The sequence below is a fragment of the Syngnathoides biaculeatus genome, chromosome 15, assembly GCF_019802595.1.
Source record: "Syngnathoides biaculeatus isolate LvHL_M chromosome 15, ASM1980259v1, whole genome shotgun sequence".
Taxonomy (NCBI): domain Eukaryota; kingdom Metazoa; phylum Chordata; class Actinopteri; order Syngnathiformes; family Syngnathidae; genus Syngnathoides; species Syngnathoides biaculeatus.
The window spans coordinates 10109572-10122890 of NC_084654.1; the positions used below are offsets into that span (position 1 = coordinate 10109572).

At 40.7% G+C, this 13319-nt stretch overlaps 1 protein-coding gene across 2 annotated transcripts; it reads right to left on the reverse strand.

Moving 5' to 3' along the window:
- Positions 1-9: 9 nt before the first annotated feature.
- gale (UDP-galactose-4-epimerase) lies at positions 10-10482 on the reverse strand. Of its 2 annotated transcripts, none has more exons than XM_061843102.1 (11): positions 10397-10482; positions 9652-9775; positions 9458-9576; positions 7458-7571; positions 7084-7260; positions 6883-6996; positions 6730-6796; positions 4658-4743; positions 810-887; positions 572-686; positions 10-475 (listed from the first exon to the last, which is right to left on the reverse strand). In XM_061843102.1, exons 2-11 carry the CDS (start codon positions 9770-9772, stop codon positions 411-413), a joined length of 1056 nt encoding a protein of 351 aa, XP_061699086.1. In that variant the 5' UTR covers positions 9773-9775; positions 10397-10482; the 3' UTR covers positions 10-410. The 2 variants fall into 2 exon arrangements, with proteins under 2 accessions (XP_061699086.1, XP_061699085.1); XM_061843101.1 differs by having other exon boundaries at positions 10319-10407.
- Between the last annotated feature and the right edge of the window lie 2837 nt (positions 10483-13319).

The following is a 13319-nucleotide window of genomic DNA, read 5'->3' on the forward strand; positions in this document are numbered from 1 at the left end:
AGACACAGATAAAATAGAACATTTATTTTTCAACCATTTTCTCTTTCAAGTGATGCGATACCAACCCTAATTAGGGTACCTTTTCCATATATCATAGAATTTCTAAATCACACCCTTGACAGTTATTAGTGTATATAATAATAATTTCCAGACTTTGCATTCAACATAAAAAAAACAACCCTTATCAATTTTACCAGCCATTCTATTTTCTACTACCTCTACTAAGCATGTAGGATTCATTTCAAATATCCATTTCAATCAAAAAAGGCTTACATTGCCTCTCCAAAGGGGTTAGTTAAAACCATCATTCATATCTCCCTTTGTTAGTGTGAAAAACATTAAAACTTTGGCCCTTTGATTTAGCAATTGTAAAAAAAAACAACTAAAAAAAAAAAAAAAAACAAACGGGGTCAGGAAGCTGGCTCTTTGGAAAATCCAGTGGGGTTCATCGACTGCCAACGCCAAATATCCTCACCTGCATGCAAACAGATGCATTACAATATCAGTTTCTGTATGATACTTTTTTACAAATGTAACTTTGAAAGGAAGGAAGTTGTGGAAAAATAATTACACATTCTTTCCAGTGCAAAGTCAGCCTTCCAGCCGAGCTCCTTCTCAGCCAGGCGAGGGTCAGCGTAACAGGACGCTGCATCTCCTTCTCGACGGGGGGCAATCTTGTAGGGAATCTACGGGGGGAGAAAAGATGGCCCCTTTCATTTACAGAACATTGCTGTTTAATACCTGTTCAGTTTAATGAATAGGAGGGAATTATTTTATTTTGGAGAGGCAAGACTTCCTCTGTCACTCACTTCCTTCCCAGAGGCCTTCTTCATAGCATTGACTATCTGGAGCACAGAGTAGCCTTTTCCTGTTCCAAGGTTGTAAACCTGCAGACACAATAATAACAACACCAATAAGAATAAGAATAATAATGCAGTGTTTGTCAACTTTTAATAGCCAAAGGGACATACACTATTTTACATAAGAAATAATCCAGGCACCCCACCAAACAAAAAGGTCACAAAACCTGTCTCTGCCATCTGCTGGCAGAGCCTGCCACTTGCAGTACGTCAATAGCATCGATCATTGAACAAAGATACAATCGATATAACTTGCCACAGGGCTATGGAACGCAGACACAGGAGGCTCAAGAATCAGCAGTTTGGTTTAGCGTTTAACTGATTTTGCAATTATTTTTTTTCACATAGCTATTGAGTTGCTTATTATTTAACTGCATTTTTTAAATCCCATTTTATTGTATCTCCTATTGTTTGTATCCTATCCTATTGTCTTTTAATCTTTTGAGTTTTTAGTCCAGTGTGTCCTTATGGGAGCCTCCGCACTGGGGGATGCATTCGGTTCGCCCGCGAGGATGTCAATCTCCAGTTTCCATGGAGCGTCCCTCGCGGTGTACCCTGGTCATGGTGGTCTCTGTGAAGGCACCCTCTGTGGTTACAGGCTAAGGCAGGTCTCGGAGTGGATTGCTCCAACAGGTTGATTGTCCTTACCCAGGATGGTCATTACCTCAACACATCTCCATACTATCATTCAAGAGGTGCCGTTTTTATGTATGGGTGAGTGTGTACATTCATATGAGTGTGCTTGCATTTATTTGTGGGGATGGGAAGCGTGGGTTTTTGTATACTTCCTACTATTTTAATTGCAGTTTTTGCCCGATTATCCGTTTTTTGTTCTGAAAGGCAATTATAACATGTAAGAGTGTGTAGTTAAATAGGCTATTTTTGAACAATGCAGTGAAGAAAATAAGTATTTGAACACCCTGCTATATTGCAAGTTCTCCCACTTAGAAATCATGGAGGGGTCTGAAATTTTCATCATAGGTGTATGTCCACTGTGAGAGAGATAATCTAAAAAGAAAAATCCAGAAATCAGAATGTATGATCTTTTAACGATTTATTTGTGATACAGCTGCAAATAAGTATTTGAACACCTGTCTATCAGCTAGAATTCTGACCCTCAAAGACCTGTTAGTCCGCCTTTAAAAGTCCACCTCCACTTCATGTATTATCCTGACTCAGACGCACCTGTGTGAGCTCGTTAGCTGTATAAAGACACCTGTCCACCCCATACAATCAGTAAGACTCAAACCTGTAACATGGCCAAGACCAAAGAGCTATCCAAAGACACCAGAGTAAAATTGTACAACTCCACACGGCTGGAAAGGGCTACGGAGAAATTGGCAATCAGCTTGGTGAAAAAAGGTACAGTGTTGGAGCAATCATTAGAAAATGGAAGAAGCTAAACATGACGGGGCAATCTCAATCGGAGTGGAGCCTCGTGCAAGATATCACCTCATGGGGTCTCAATGATCCTTAGAAAGGTGAGGAATCAGCCCAGGACTACATGACAGAACTTGGTCAATGACCTGAAAAGAGCTGGGACCACCGTTTCCAAGGTGACTAAATTTGCCAATGACCATTTGGAAGATACAGAGGAGTCATGGGAGAAGGTTTTGTGGTCAGATGGTACCAAATTGGAACTTTTTGGTCATAATTTCACAAACCGTGTTTGGACGAAGACGAATGATGAGTTCCATCCCAAGAACCCCATCCCTACTGTGAAGCATGAGGGTGGTAGCATCATGCTTTGGGGGTGTTTTTCTGCATGTGGGACAGGATGACTGCACTGTATTAAGGAGAGGATGACCGTGGCCATGTATTGTGACATTTTGGGGAACGACCTCTGTCCCTCAGTCAGAGTACTGAAGATGGATCGTGGCTGGGTCTTTCAACATGACAATGACCCAAAGCACACAGCTAGGAAAACCAAGGAGTGGCTCTGTAAGAAGCATATCAAGGTTCTGGCGTGGCCTAGCCAGTCTCCAGACCTAAATCCAATAGAAAATCTTTGGAGGGAGCTGAAACTAAGTGTTTCTCAGCGACAGAATAGAAACCTGTCTGATCTAGCGAAGATCTGTGTGGAGTGGGCCAAAATCCCTCCTGCAGTGTGTGCAAACCTGGTGAACAACTACAGAAAATGCTTGACCTCTATAATTCCAAACAAAGGCTACTGTACCAAATATTAACAATGGTTTTCTCAGGTGTTCACATACTTCTTTGCAGCTGTATCACATAAATAGTTAAAAAAAAAAATCATACATTGTGATTTCTGGATTTTTCTTTTTAGATTATATCTCTCACAGTGGACATACACCTCTGATGAATATTTCAGACCCCTCCATGATTTCTAAGTGGGAGAACGTGCAATATAGCAGGCTGTTCAAATACTTATTTTCTTCACTGTACATACTCTTTATTGTTTTTAATGTCTTAAAGTGGTTCGCGATTTAGTGATATTTGGAAAATGCGGGTGACAGCAATTGACCCCTCCGTGGATATTGCGCAATCCGCGTCACTGACCAATCAGAGACCAGAGATCTGCATAAACCAAAACCCGTTTTTGCTCCCGCCATTTTCTCAGACAACATTGCATGGTCCAGTATAGGTTTAGTTAGCGTTTTATCGCGTATATGGGTTATTTAACAAAAAATATGGTTAAGAGGTGTAGTCACGGACTTTATAATAGTGACGACAGGTATCCTGAAAGGCTAGTTGGTGGAGTTCGATTCGTACCCTTTCCAAAACCGAAGACCCAGTACGAAAAATGCTTTCGATGGATCAAACTTTGTGGAAGACCGCATCATCAACTAAATCCATCTAATATCAACTGGAACACATATGTTTGCACGAAGGTATGCCCTATATTTGATTTTCAATACATGTCTCGTATAAATGAATTGGTAGTTCTTCGCTAGCATAACACTGCTGCGTGTGAACGATTGACACTTATTCTTTGTTGAGCGATATTTAGCGATGATCGGACTGCACAAACGTGTCGGTTTCTTGCTGGCTCGCGGCCGAAAGTTAACCAGACTGTGTTTGCACGAAGATATGCCCTAAATTTGATTTTTAATACACGTCTCATACAAATGAATGAGACGTTCTCCGCTAGCATAACATTGCTACGTGTGAACGATTGACACACTTATTCTTTGTTGAGCGATATTTAGCGATGATCGGACTGCACAAACGTATCGATTTCTTGCTGGCTCGCGGCCGAAGCTTAACCAGACTGTGTTTGCACGAAGATATGCCCTAAATTTGATTTTTAATACACGTCTCGTATAAATGAATGAGACGTTCTCCGCTAGCATAACATTGCTACGTGTGAATGATTGAATGAAATCAGAAGCATGGCGTCCCTCTCAGTTAAGAATGTATTGTATTTAGAATCTATACTATATCGTTGATTTCAATTAAATCAGAAGCATGGAGTCTGTCTCAGTTCAGAATGTGTTGTATTGTATTTCCCATTTTTACTGTTTGTCTTACGTCAGCGCACGTGGCGTGACGTCACTTCAGGAGGCGTGGTTAAGTGCCCTGTATGGAGGGGTCAATTGAGAACCAATACTGTAACTTTTGTTTGTGTTCGATTTGTTTGACCTGGTCAAAGAGGATTTTTTTTTTTAAACCACTTTGTTTTACCACCTGGATGAGAGTGGAAAAAGACTGAATGGAACCCACCTGTGTCAGTCAAAAATGTATTTATTTTTTTAAAATCCAATGTCATAATGAGACATTATTCTCATTAGAAACTTTTCATTCATTCATTCATCCATTTTCATATTTTTTTTTACCTTGCACCCACAGTTGTCCTTCAGCTTCTTCAGTGCAGCTATGTGTCCCTTTGCCAAGTCGACAATATGAATATAATCTCTCACACCTTGAAAGAAAAAAAGACATTACAAATTAGATTAATACTGGAAAAAAATATTCCTCTAAAGTATGGTACAGACACACAAATAATCAGTGCGAACTTGAGCATTTCCTCCCTTACCCATCAAAGTAAGTCCAGTTGTTAAAGACTAAATTTAAAGATTATCCTGATTGATTATCCAGTTGTGACGATTATGGAAAGTGTGTTTTTTTTCTCTCCCCAAATTGCCGCAAGAACAATCTAGGTTGACATTTTCAAATGTTACAGTTTCTCTCAGTTTCTAAAACACATTTCTTGAAACAGACACCCATCCGTCCATCCATTTTCTGAACCACTTATCCCCACAAGGGTTGCGGGGAGTGCTGGAGCCTATCCCAGCTATCATCGGGCAGGAGGCAGGCTACACCCTGAACTGGTCGCCAGTCACTCCCCGTGCAAATATCACCATTTTCTGAAATCATTTAAGTTAATTATTTCCAATTAATGTACACACAGCACCCATATTGACAGAATTGTTTAATTTTTTGCACCTTTATTAAAAAAAAAAGAAAACATCACACAGCCAAAAGTATTTAGATCCTTTGCTGTGACACTTATATTTAACTCGGGTGCTCTCCATTTCTTCTGAAGATCCTTGAGATGGTTGTACACCTCCATTGGAGTCCAGCTATGTTTGATTTTCCTGGTTGGACCTGATTAGGAATGCCACACTTGTCTTTAGAACGTCTTGCAGTTCACAATTCGTGTCAGAGCAAACGAGAATCATGAGCTCAAAGGAATTGCCTGAAGACCTCAGAGACGGAATTGTAGAAAGTCGTTGATTTGGCCAAGGTTACCAAAAAAAAAAAAAAAAAAGTCTGTATCCATAGTTTAACTGAATAAAATTAGTGCTCACAGAACTGTCTTGTATTGGATTAGTCACATCATTAGCTACAAGTGTGATCAGTTTTGATTTGCTGTATTTAAGTTGAGATAACTGTGGTTTATTAAGAGTCTCTCTTCTACTACCTGTGCTTACCATGATGGAACACGTGCACATGTGTGCAAAATATGTTTAAGTGGATGAAAATATGTTGGCAAGTATTGTCTAACTGCGTGAAACGTGCTTAATGTTCAACCATATCAGTGAACATTTCAATAAGTGGGTTTAAGGCACTGAGGATTTGGTTCAGACAATAGTTTTGTTTTAGGAACTGAAAAATACTGTAAACTGGTTTAGTATTTCTGATAGCAAATCCTTGTGTGTGTTTGGTCGAGCCGCGGACACCGTAATTTTGATGTTAAACTGAACAATAGCCAAGTAGAAAGCAACCTGAAGCTCGTGCTATTGCAAGACTTACAAATGGACAATGTCACAAAAAAATACCCCACCAAGTCATAAAACATATCTATGCTGCCGTCGTAGGTCAGTCGTGGTATTACGGTAGATATATGGCAGATATATGACTTGGGAGTGGAGGTCACAATTGTCGGTGGAGGTATCATTTTATGTGTTGTGTGCCGTGTTGGTCATCACAAGAACAACACACAATTGTCACACGTGAGGTCACGGACATCCATTCATCCATTTCCTTAGCCGCTTATCCTCACAAGGGTTGCAGGGAGTGCTGGAGCCTATCCCAGCTATCAACAGGAAGGAGACAGGGTACACCATGAACTGGTTGCCAGCCAATCGCAGGGCACATGGAGACAGACAACCATCGCACTCACAATCACACCTCGGGGCAATTTAGAGTTTCCAATTGATGTTGCATGTTTTTGGAATATGGGAGGAAACCGAAGTGCCCGGAGGAAACCCACACAAGCATGGGGAGAACATGCAAACTCTACACAGGCGGGTCCGGGATTGAACCCGGTACCTCAGAACTGTGAGGCCTACGCTTTACCAGCTGAGCCACTGTAGTCACGTTTACACATAAAAAAAAAGGAAATGTATTAAAAATTGGTATATGTGTAACCTCCCATAAGCCAGATAAAAACATAATTTGATACCTGTCCCGTCCAGCGTGTCATAGTCGTTCCCAAATACGTTGAGGCAATTCCTTCTTCCAACAGCTACCTATGATAAAGACATGAAGTCATGCATCACCACACGCCATCTTTTGCAACTCGTAAAAAGACAAACAAACTATTGTGTTCACGTACCTGAGCGACATATGGCAATAAGTTGTTGGGGATACCCTGGGGGTCCTCTCCGATGAGGCCAGAGGAATGAGCACCGATGGGGTTGAAATATCGCAGCAAGACTGCATTCCAATTCTGCTCACATAGAACACACGGAAAACTTTAAGAACAACTCCATTCTTGAACGCACATGAGAACGTGTCTCTACCTCCAACTCAGTACCTTCTCAGCTTTACAGTGGTCCTTGATCATCTCCTCTATGAAGTACTTGGTCTTGCCATAAGGGTTTGTACAGTTGCCAACGGGGTGCTGCTCGTCAATGGGAAGACGCTGGGGCTCTCCGTACACTGTAGCTGAGCTGCTAAACACCAGATTGTGCACCCCGTGAGCCTGCATCACCTGCAGCACATGCGGTTCCAACGCTATCATGGCGCACAGGCAACACAACAGAGGCTTGGCGAGCATACAGTTAAATCGCATTACAAGGGTAGGCGGGGTCTAGTTGGTTTATCTGACCGTACATGGTTAGAAGAACAAGGTGTTCGTGACAAAACTGCACTCAAGTCACAGTGAAGATTGAGTTTGGTTCAACTGACCTCCAGCAGGTTCATTGAGGCGATAAGGTTGACCCTGTAATAGCGTAATGGCTGTTGCGTGGACTCTCCGACAGCCTTCAGGCCAGCAAAGTGGATCACGGCGCTGAAGGAATGCTGGGATGTGTGTGAGATTTCAAATATTCAAATTAAATTGTCATCACAGAATAACCCAAAAACGGTATTAAAAGGGATAATGTTTTATTTATAGTTCTTGCTGTGAGAGAAGTGACATTTGCCACAATAGAGAAATAAAAAGGGTTTTGTACAGTCATTTCTCATGTATAATTCATTTTTACCCCCCTCCAAAAAAAAAGTACAAAAAGCAATAGTGCGCATTATTGTTAGGTATAAGGAAAATGGAGGGGGGGGGGGACTTCACATGGTATAAATGTAAACTGCCACCAAGCGAAGTGAAAAAGCTGTATACTTTTTACATTAGCAACTTTCTTTCGGCTTGTCCCTTTCGGGGTCGCCACAGCGTGTCATCTCAGATGAACGCATATATATGTTTGGCACAATTTTTACGCCGGATGCCCTTCCTGACGCAAGCCTTCTCAGGGAGTGGAGGCCCCAGTGGGATACGAACCCACAACCCCTGGTTTATCAAACCAGTGCTCTAAACCACTGAGCTACAGGGCCACTTTTCACATTAATATATTTATATATAGTATTACGATGATAAATGAGTGCTCCTCTCCGGACCATGGTGACGTCCTCGTGGCAGCCACCATATTCCTATTGTTATTTTTTACTAGATGCACTCGATGGCATAAGTGCTCAGTCGTGAGTTTGTTTTACCTTAAACCTAAAGTAGGAAATGTCTACGAACAGGCGTAGTTACTCAATTACCTTTCAACAAAAAGTAAATCAATATTGCTGAAGATATAGGAAAGTTGTGCAGTGCGGCAGTTCAACGTGTATTGATCAAATGTGAGATTGTGGAAGATATCAAAGTACAAAAGCCTCAGAGAAAAAGCACATGCCAGAGCTTCGGGATGTGGGAATGTGGCACAGTTTCCAGAAATTTTGGAACTGTAGCAGAATGTAGTGCAACAGAGGGCAAGTTCCCTCATTATTATCACCATCTCAATGCTTTGAAGATCCATCAAAGCGTCATCTGAGCCACGTATCCTCACAAGAGTCAAGTGCTGGAGCCGATCCCAGTTATCTTCGTTGAGGAGGCAGGGTAAACCTTGAACTGGCTGCCACTCAATCCCAGGGCACATAGAAACAAACATCCAGTCGCACTCACAATCACACTTGAGGGCAATTTAGAGTCTCCAATCAATGCATGTTTTTGGGATGTGGGAGGAAACCGGAGTGCCTAGAGAAAACCCACACAGCCACGGGTGGTGTGTGGGGGGGTGGGGTGTGTGTGTGTGTGTGTGTGTGTGTGTGGGGGGGGGGACGACATGCAAACTCCACACAGACGGGGCCGGGATTTGAACCCTGGTCCCCAGAATTGTGAGGTAGATGCTCTAACCAATCTCTATCGTGTCGCTGACTTTGAAGATAAAGAAGAAAAAAAATGTAAAAATTACATTAGTGCTTACACATACTGAGGAATAATTAATGGAAAAGTCTAATAAAACACAGCTAATCCATACTTTTTGAGCATACAAATAGCAGCAAATTTATGGTGTGCTTTATACACAGGTAGAAACATTTTCCTGTTTTTGTTTTTTTTAGATCAACTATGGGGGTGTGCAATATAGTCAAGAGCGTATTATACTAGAGCATTTACAGTACGCACAGGGAGAACATGCAAACACAGCCAATATTTAAAGAGACTTGTAAGGTAGTCGTACTAACCTGTAATCCACAATGCTGTATGTACTTATTAAACCATAATTAATGTAATATTTTGGTGCTCTGCATCAAATGTAGTACATAGTAATAGCACTGATAAAGTATTTTTGTAAATATGGGGCCAGTAAAGAGTACTGTAAATTGTAGAGTTCAGGTACTTAGAACGAATCGCGTTGGGCGAATGCACTCACCGTTTTGAAAAGTCCCTCCAGGCCGGCTTTGTCCAGAAGGTCGAGTTCATGAAACTCAATGTTGGTGTCCCGAAACTTCTCTATCCTGAGTATACTTTCCGGCATACCCCCTTCTCCTCCTTTCACAACACATACATGAATTGTGAACACATATAACCCGAACTGGCTAGAAACACACACCGATTGCATCTTACCTCTTACAGCATTGCTGAAATTATCAACCACAATTGGCTGGTAGCCTGCATCAATTAGCTCCAGCACACAGTGACTTCCAATGTAACCTGCACCGCCTGTGACCAGCACCTTCTCTGCCATTTTCTGTACGTCAAATATAGCAAGTAATCATCACCATTGTGCAAGCTGATCTGGCAAAACAGGATATATGCTCAATTTTAAAGGTACAACTAACTTTGTTTCATGATTAGACATGGCCACTATGGAATATAAACTTAGAGTTGCAGCAGTTGCAATGTTAAATGACTTTCTTCTCCCCGTATATTATTTGTTGCTCACACATACAACTGGAGGGGTCGGGGTCGGGGTCAGGTCAGTGAATTCAGTGACTCAAAATGAAATAAAATAAAATCATTGTCATTATATTTAATTATATCGGTATATATATCACATTCATTTCTTTCTGGATAATGATTTGGTTCATGGGTTTGGAGACGCAAATAACGGGAAAACGCGTTGGTGAATACAATACAGTAGTCAAATGAAACTTTTATTTTCCACAGACCTAATCACACAATTCAATATAATGTATCTAGTCTGACTAATTAGGGAGAAGGAAAGGTGGCCTACAATTAGTAAGAAAACCTAAAAAATTACATCACGCTATTTTCTAGTGAAAATACTCACTGAAATAATCTTCCGGTGGTCGTTAAATGAGATGAAAATACAACATTACATGCAGAGTGATCGAGACCAAATACTTGCCTCTCCTACGGATGCCTTCTTCCTGTTCGACGTCAACTAAAGTCAAGTTCTCAATTCAAAAGAAACTTCCTATATGACTCTTTTCAAAATTCTAAAATGGGGTTCAAATTCCCATCGAAATTAAACTAAATAACTTGATATTCAGAGAATGTGAATTATCTATCTTAATTTAATAATTAATTAGTACTTTTGTTTTTTTTTTTTAAAAGGTTGATGATAAAATAAAAAAAAACACACACGTTATAAAAACTAAAATATTTTATTTTGAAAGTCTCAACATAAACTCCAGACTTGTTTGACGGTCTCTTCTCGGTTCCTTTCCTGTGGGCGCGTCACTTTCCAGTGACGTCATCCCAAACGGAACCGAAGCCAAGGCCTTGCCTGTTCACACAGAGAGGTGATTGGAAGCAATGCAGCCTACCTGAGACTGCGATGACATGGCAGTCAGGGACAAGAAAAGTGCCACGTTTCACGTGGAGCGTCAGAAAGAAAAAGAAAAAAAAATCAGCAGATACGTAATCTTAATTATAGGCAAAATGAAAAATCTCGCTTCAGAACATATTCTAATAATTAAATAACCTGATTTATTTTGCAACATAGTAATATAAATATTTTATAAGATTATCTGGAGGACGGTTGGTGTTGAAATGTACTTTCTCTTCTTTCAATACTAACATGCGAACAACATGAAAGAAAAGTACGTTTGGAAACATGAGATTATCATTTTGTTGCAATGTTTTATCCAGTCCCCACCTCCATTTCCAGGGTCTCAAGTTTTTGGGGGTCAAGGTACTTCTCAGTAAATTAGAATAGTGTCAAAAGCCCAACTTTCTTAAAGTGCCACTGTGATGAAATGCATGTTTTTAGTATGTTATTAATGAGAAAACGGCAGCCGACATGGATCCATGCGTTTTTTCACCACAAAACATGTTTTTGACGTATACAGCTTTTTGTAACTCCCGCCATAAAAATCCTCTCGATGGATTTGTTTTCGAGAAGAAGCAGAAAGTGACGTAAAGGACAGGCTAGCCCTCAAGTGGACTCGTTGGTTTCCATTAGTTTTTCCTCCGGGAAGGTAGCTTGTTGTTACTTCGTGTTAGCCAAAATGCCGGCTCGTTGCAGTGCTGGACATTGCTTGAACACTCAGGAGAATGGATTTAGCCTTCATAAGTTTGAAAGAGACCATGTTCGTCGTGAAAAACGGATTGCACGGGTGCAGAGGACAAGAGCTTCGTGGGTTCCAAATGACAGGGAGGTGTGTATACAGCTACTAAAAAAAATAATAGTTTGGGGTGGACCACGTAATCCGTCTCTCATAACGTAACAACGTATTTCCCCGGGCACTCTGGTTTCCTTCAACATCCCAAAAACATGCATTCATTGGAGACTCTAAATTTCCCATAGGTGTGACTGTGAGTGTGGCTGTTTGTCTCCATGTGCCCTGCGATTGGCTGGCAACCAGTTCCGAGGGTACCCTGCCTCTTGCCCGGTGATAGCTGGGATAGGCTCCAGCACTCCCGTGACCCTTGCGAGGATAAGCGGCTAAGAAAATGGAAGGGTAATGATTTTAGTTTTCAGCAAATGAAAACCCCCAAATTCTTCAGAGAGTGAATTACTCTGCAGGGTGCATATAACATACCATCATGCAGTGTTCCCAATTTATATTGAGGCAAAGTACATATTTTTCCATGACATACATATCACAGCACAGGCGTGGCGCTGTAGCATGAAACAGTTTTTTTATTTCTTTGGTTTTCTGGATTTTGGGCTTATGGCTAAAACGCAGCCCATACAATATACTGTACTGTATTTTTTTTTTTTTTTTTGCAATGCATTGTTATTGTCATGGAAGATGAGTGTATCAACAAATTAAAGAAACAGTTACCTTTTTTGATGGGTTGCACTTTGTGATTCGTCAGTGTGTGCCTTGGTTCCACCACGACTACATGTGAAATTAGAAAGGCAACTGTGATTGTGAAACAATAATCAAACAGTGCATCCTTTATTGGTGGGGCTTGGTCGTCCTGAGGCTGCCAACTGCGTTTTGTTTACCACCCGCAAACGGGCTCATGTCATTTACAATCCGGAGAAAGGGAGTCTGTATTTTTGAGTGTGAATTCAAGCCCACGCGTATGTTGCCCTGCAACCGCAAGTGCCTTGGAAAACATACTCATAGCGCTTACAACCTCAAACTGAAACATTTTTAAAACTGCGATTGGATGAGCTCAACCAACACAAATTAATTGCAAAGTGTAAGTAACACAAACGATACAGGTTTGATGGATAGTGAAACGCAATTATATGTTCGTCCGCTAGATGGCAGAAGGTGCAACGAACCCTGGGATCCACCTGTTACGAACTACAACATAACTCGCCAATATCTATCTATCTATCTATCTATCTATCTATCTATCTATCTATCTATCTATCTAATCTATCTATCTAATCTATCTATCTATATCTATCTATCTATCTATCTATATATCTATCTATCTATCTATCTATCTATCTATCTATCTAATCTATCTATCTATCTATCTATCTATCTATCTATCTACCTATCAACTAATATGTATACTATGTTGTACACATATTTTCTACATCAAGATTCCCTCTTTTGATAATACAATACAACTATGTATTAATGAAATGAGAAATTACAAAAAATGACAAAACATGACTAAAACACACAATATCCAAAAACGATCAAAACAACCTCCCAATCATCCAGAAATCCACAAGTTAGTTTTAAGAATATCCTTCATCAGAGGGTTGTAAGCCAGTCCTGCAATAAAGTTATATTGAGGAATATGAGTCTTGATCATCGGTCGTGTCGTCTTTGTCAACGCAGCAATCGCTTTGAGGGAAAAGGTCAGGGAAAACGCTGGTCAGTGGAGCGAGACGCTAGTGGGTCATCAGAGGT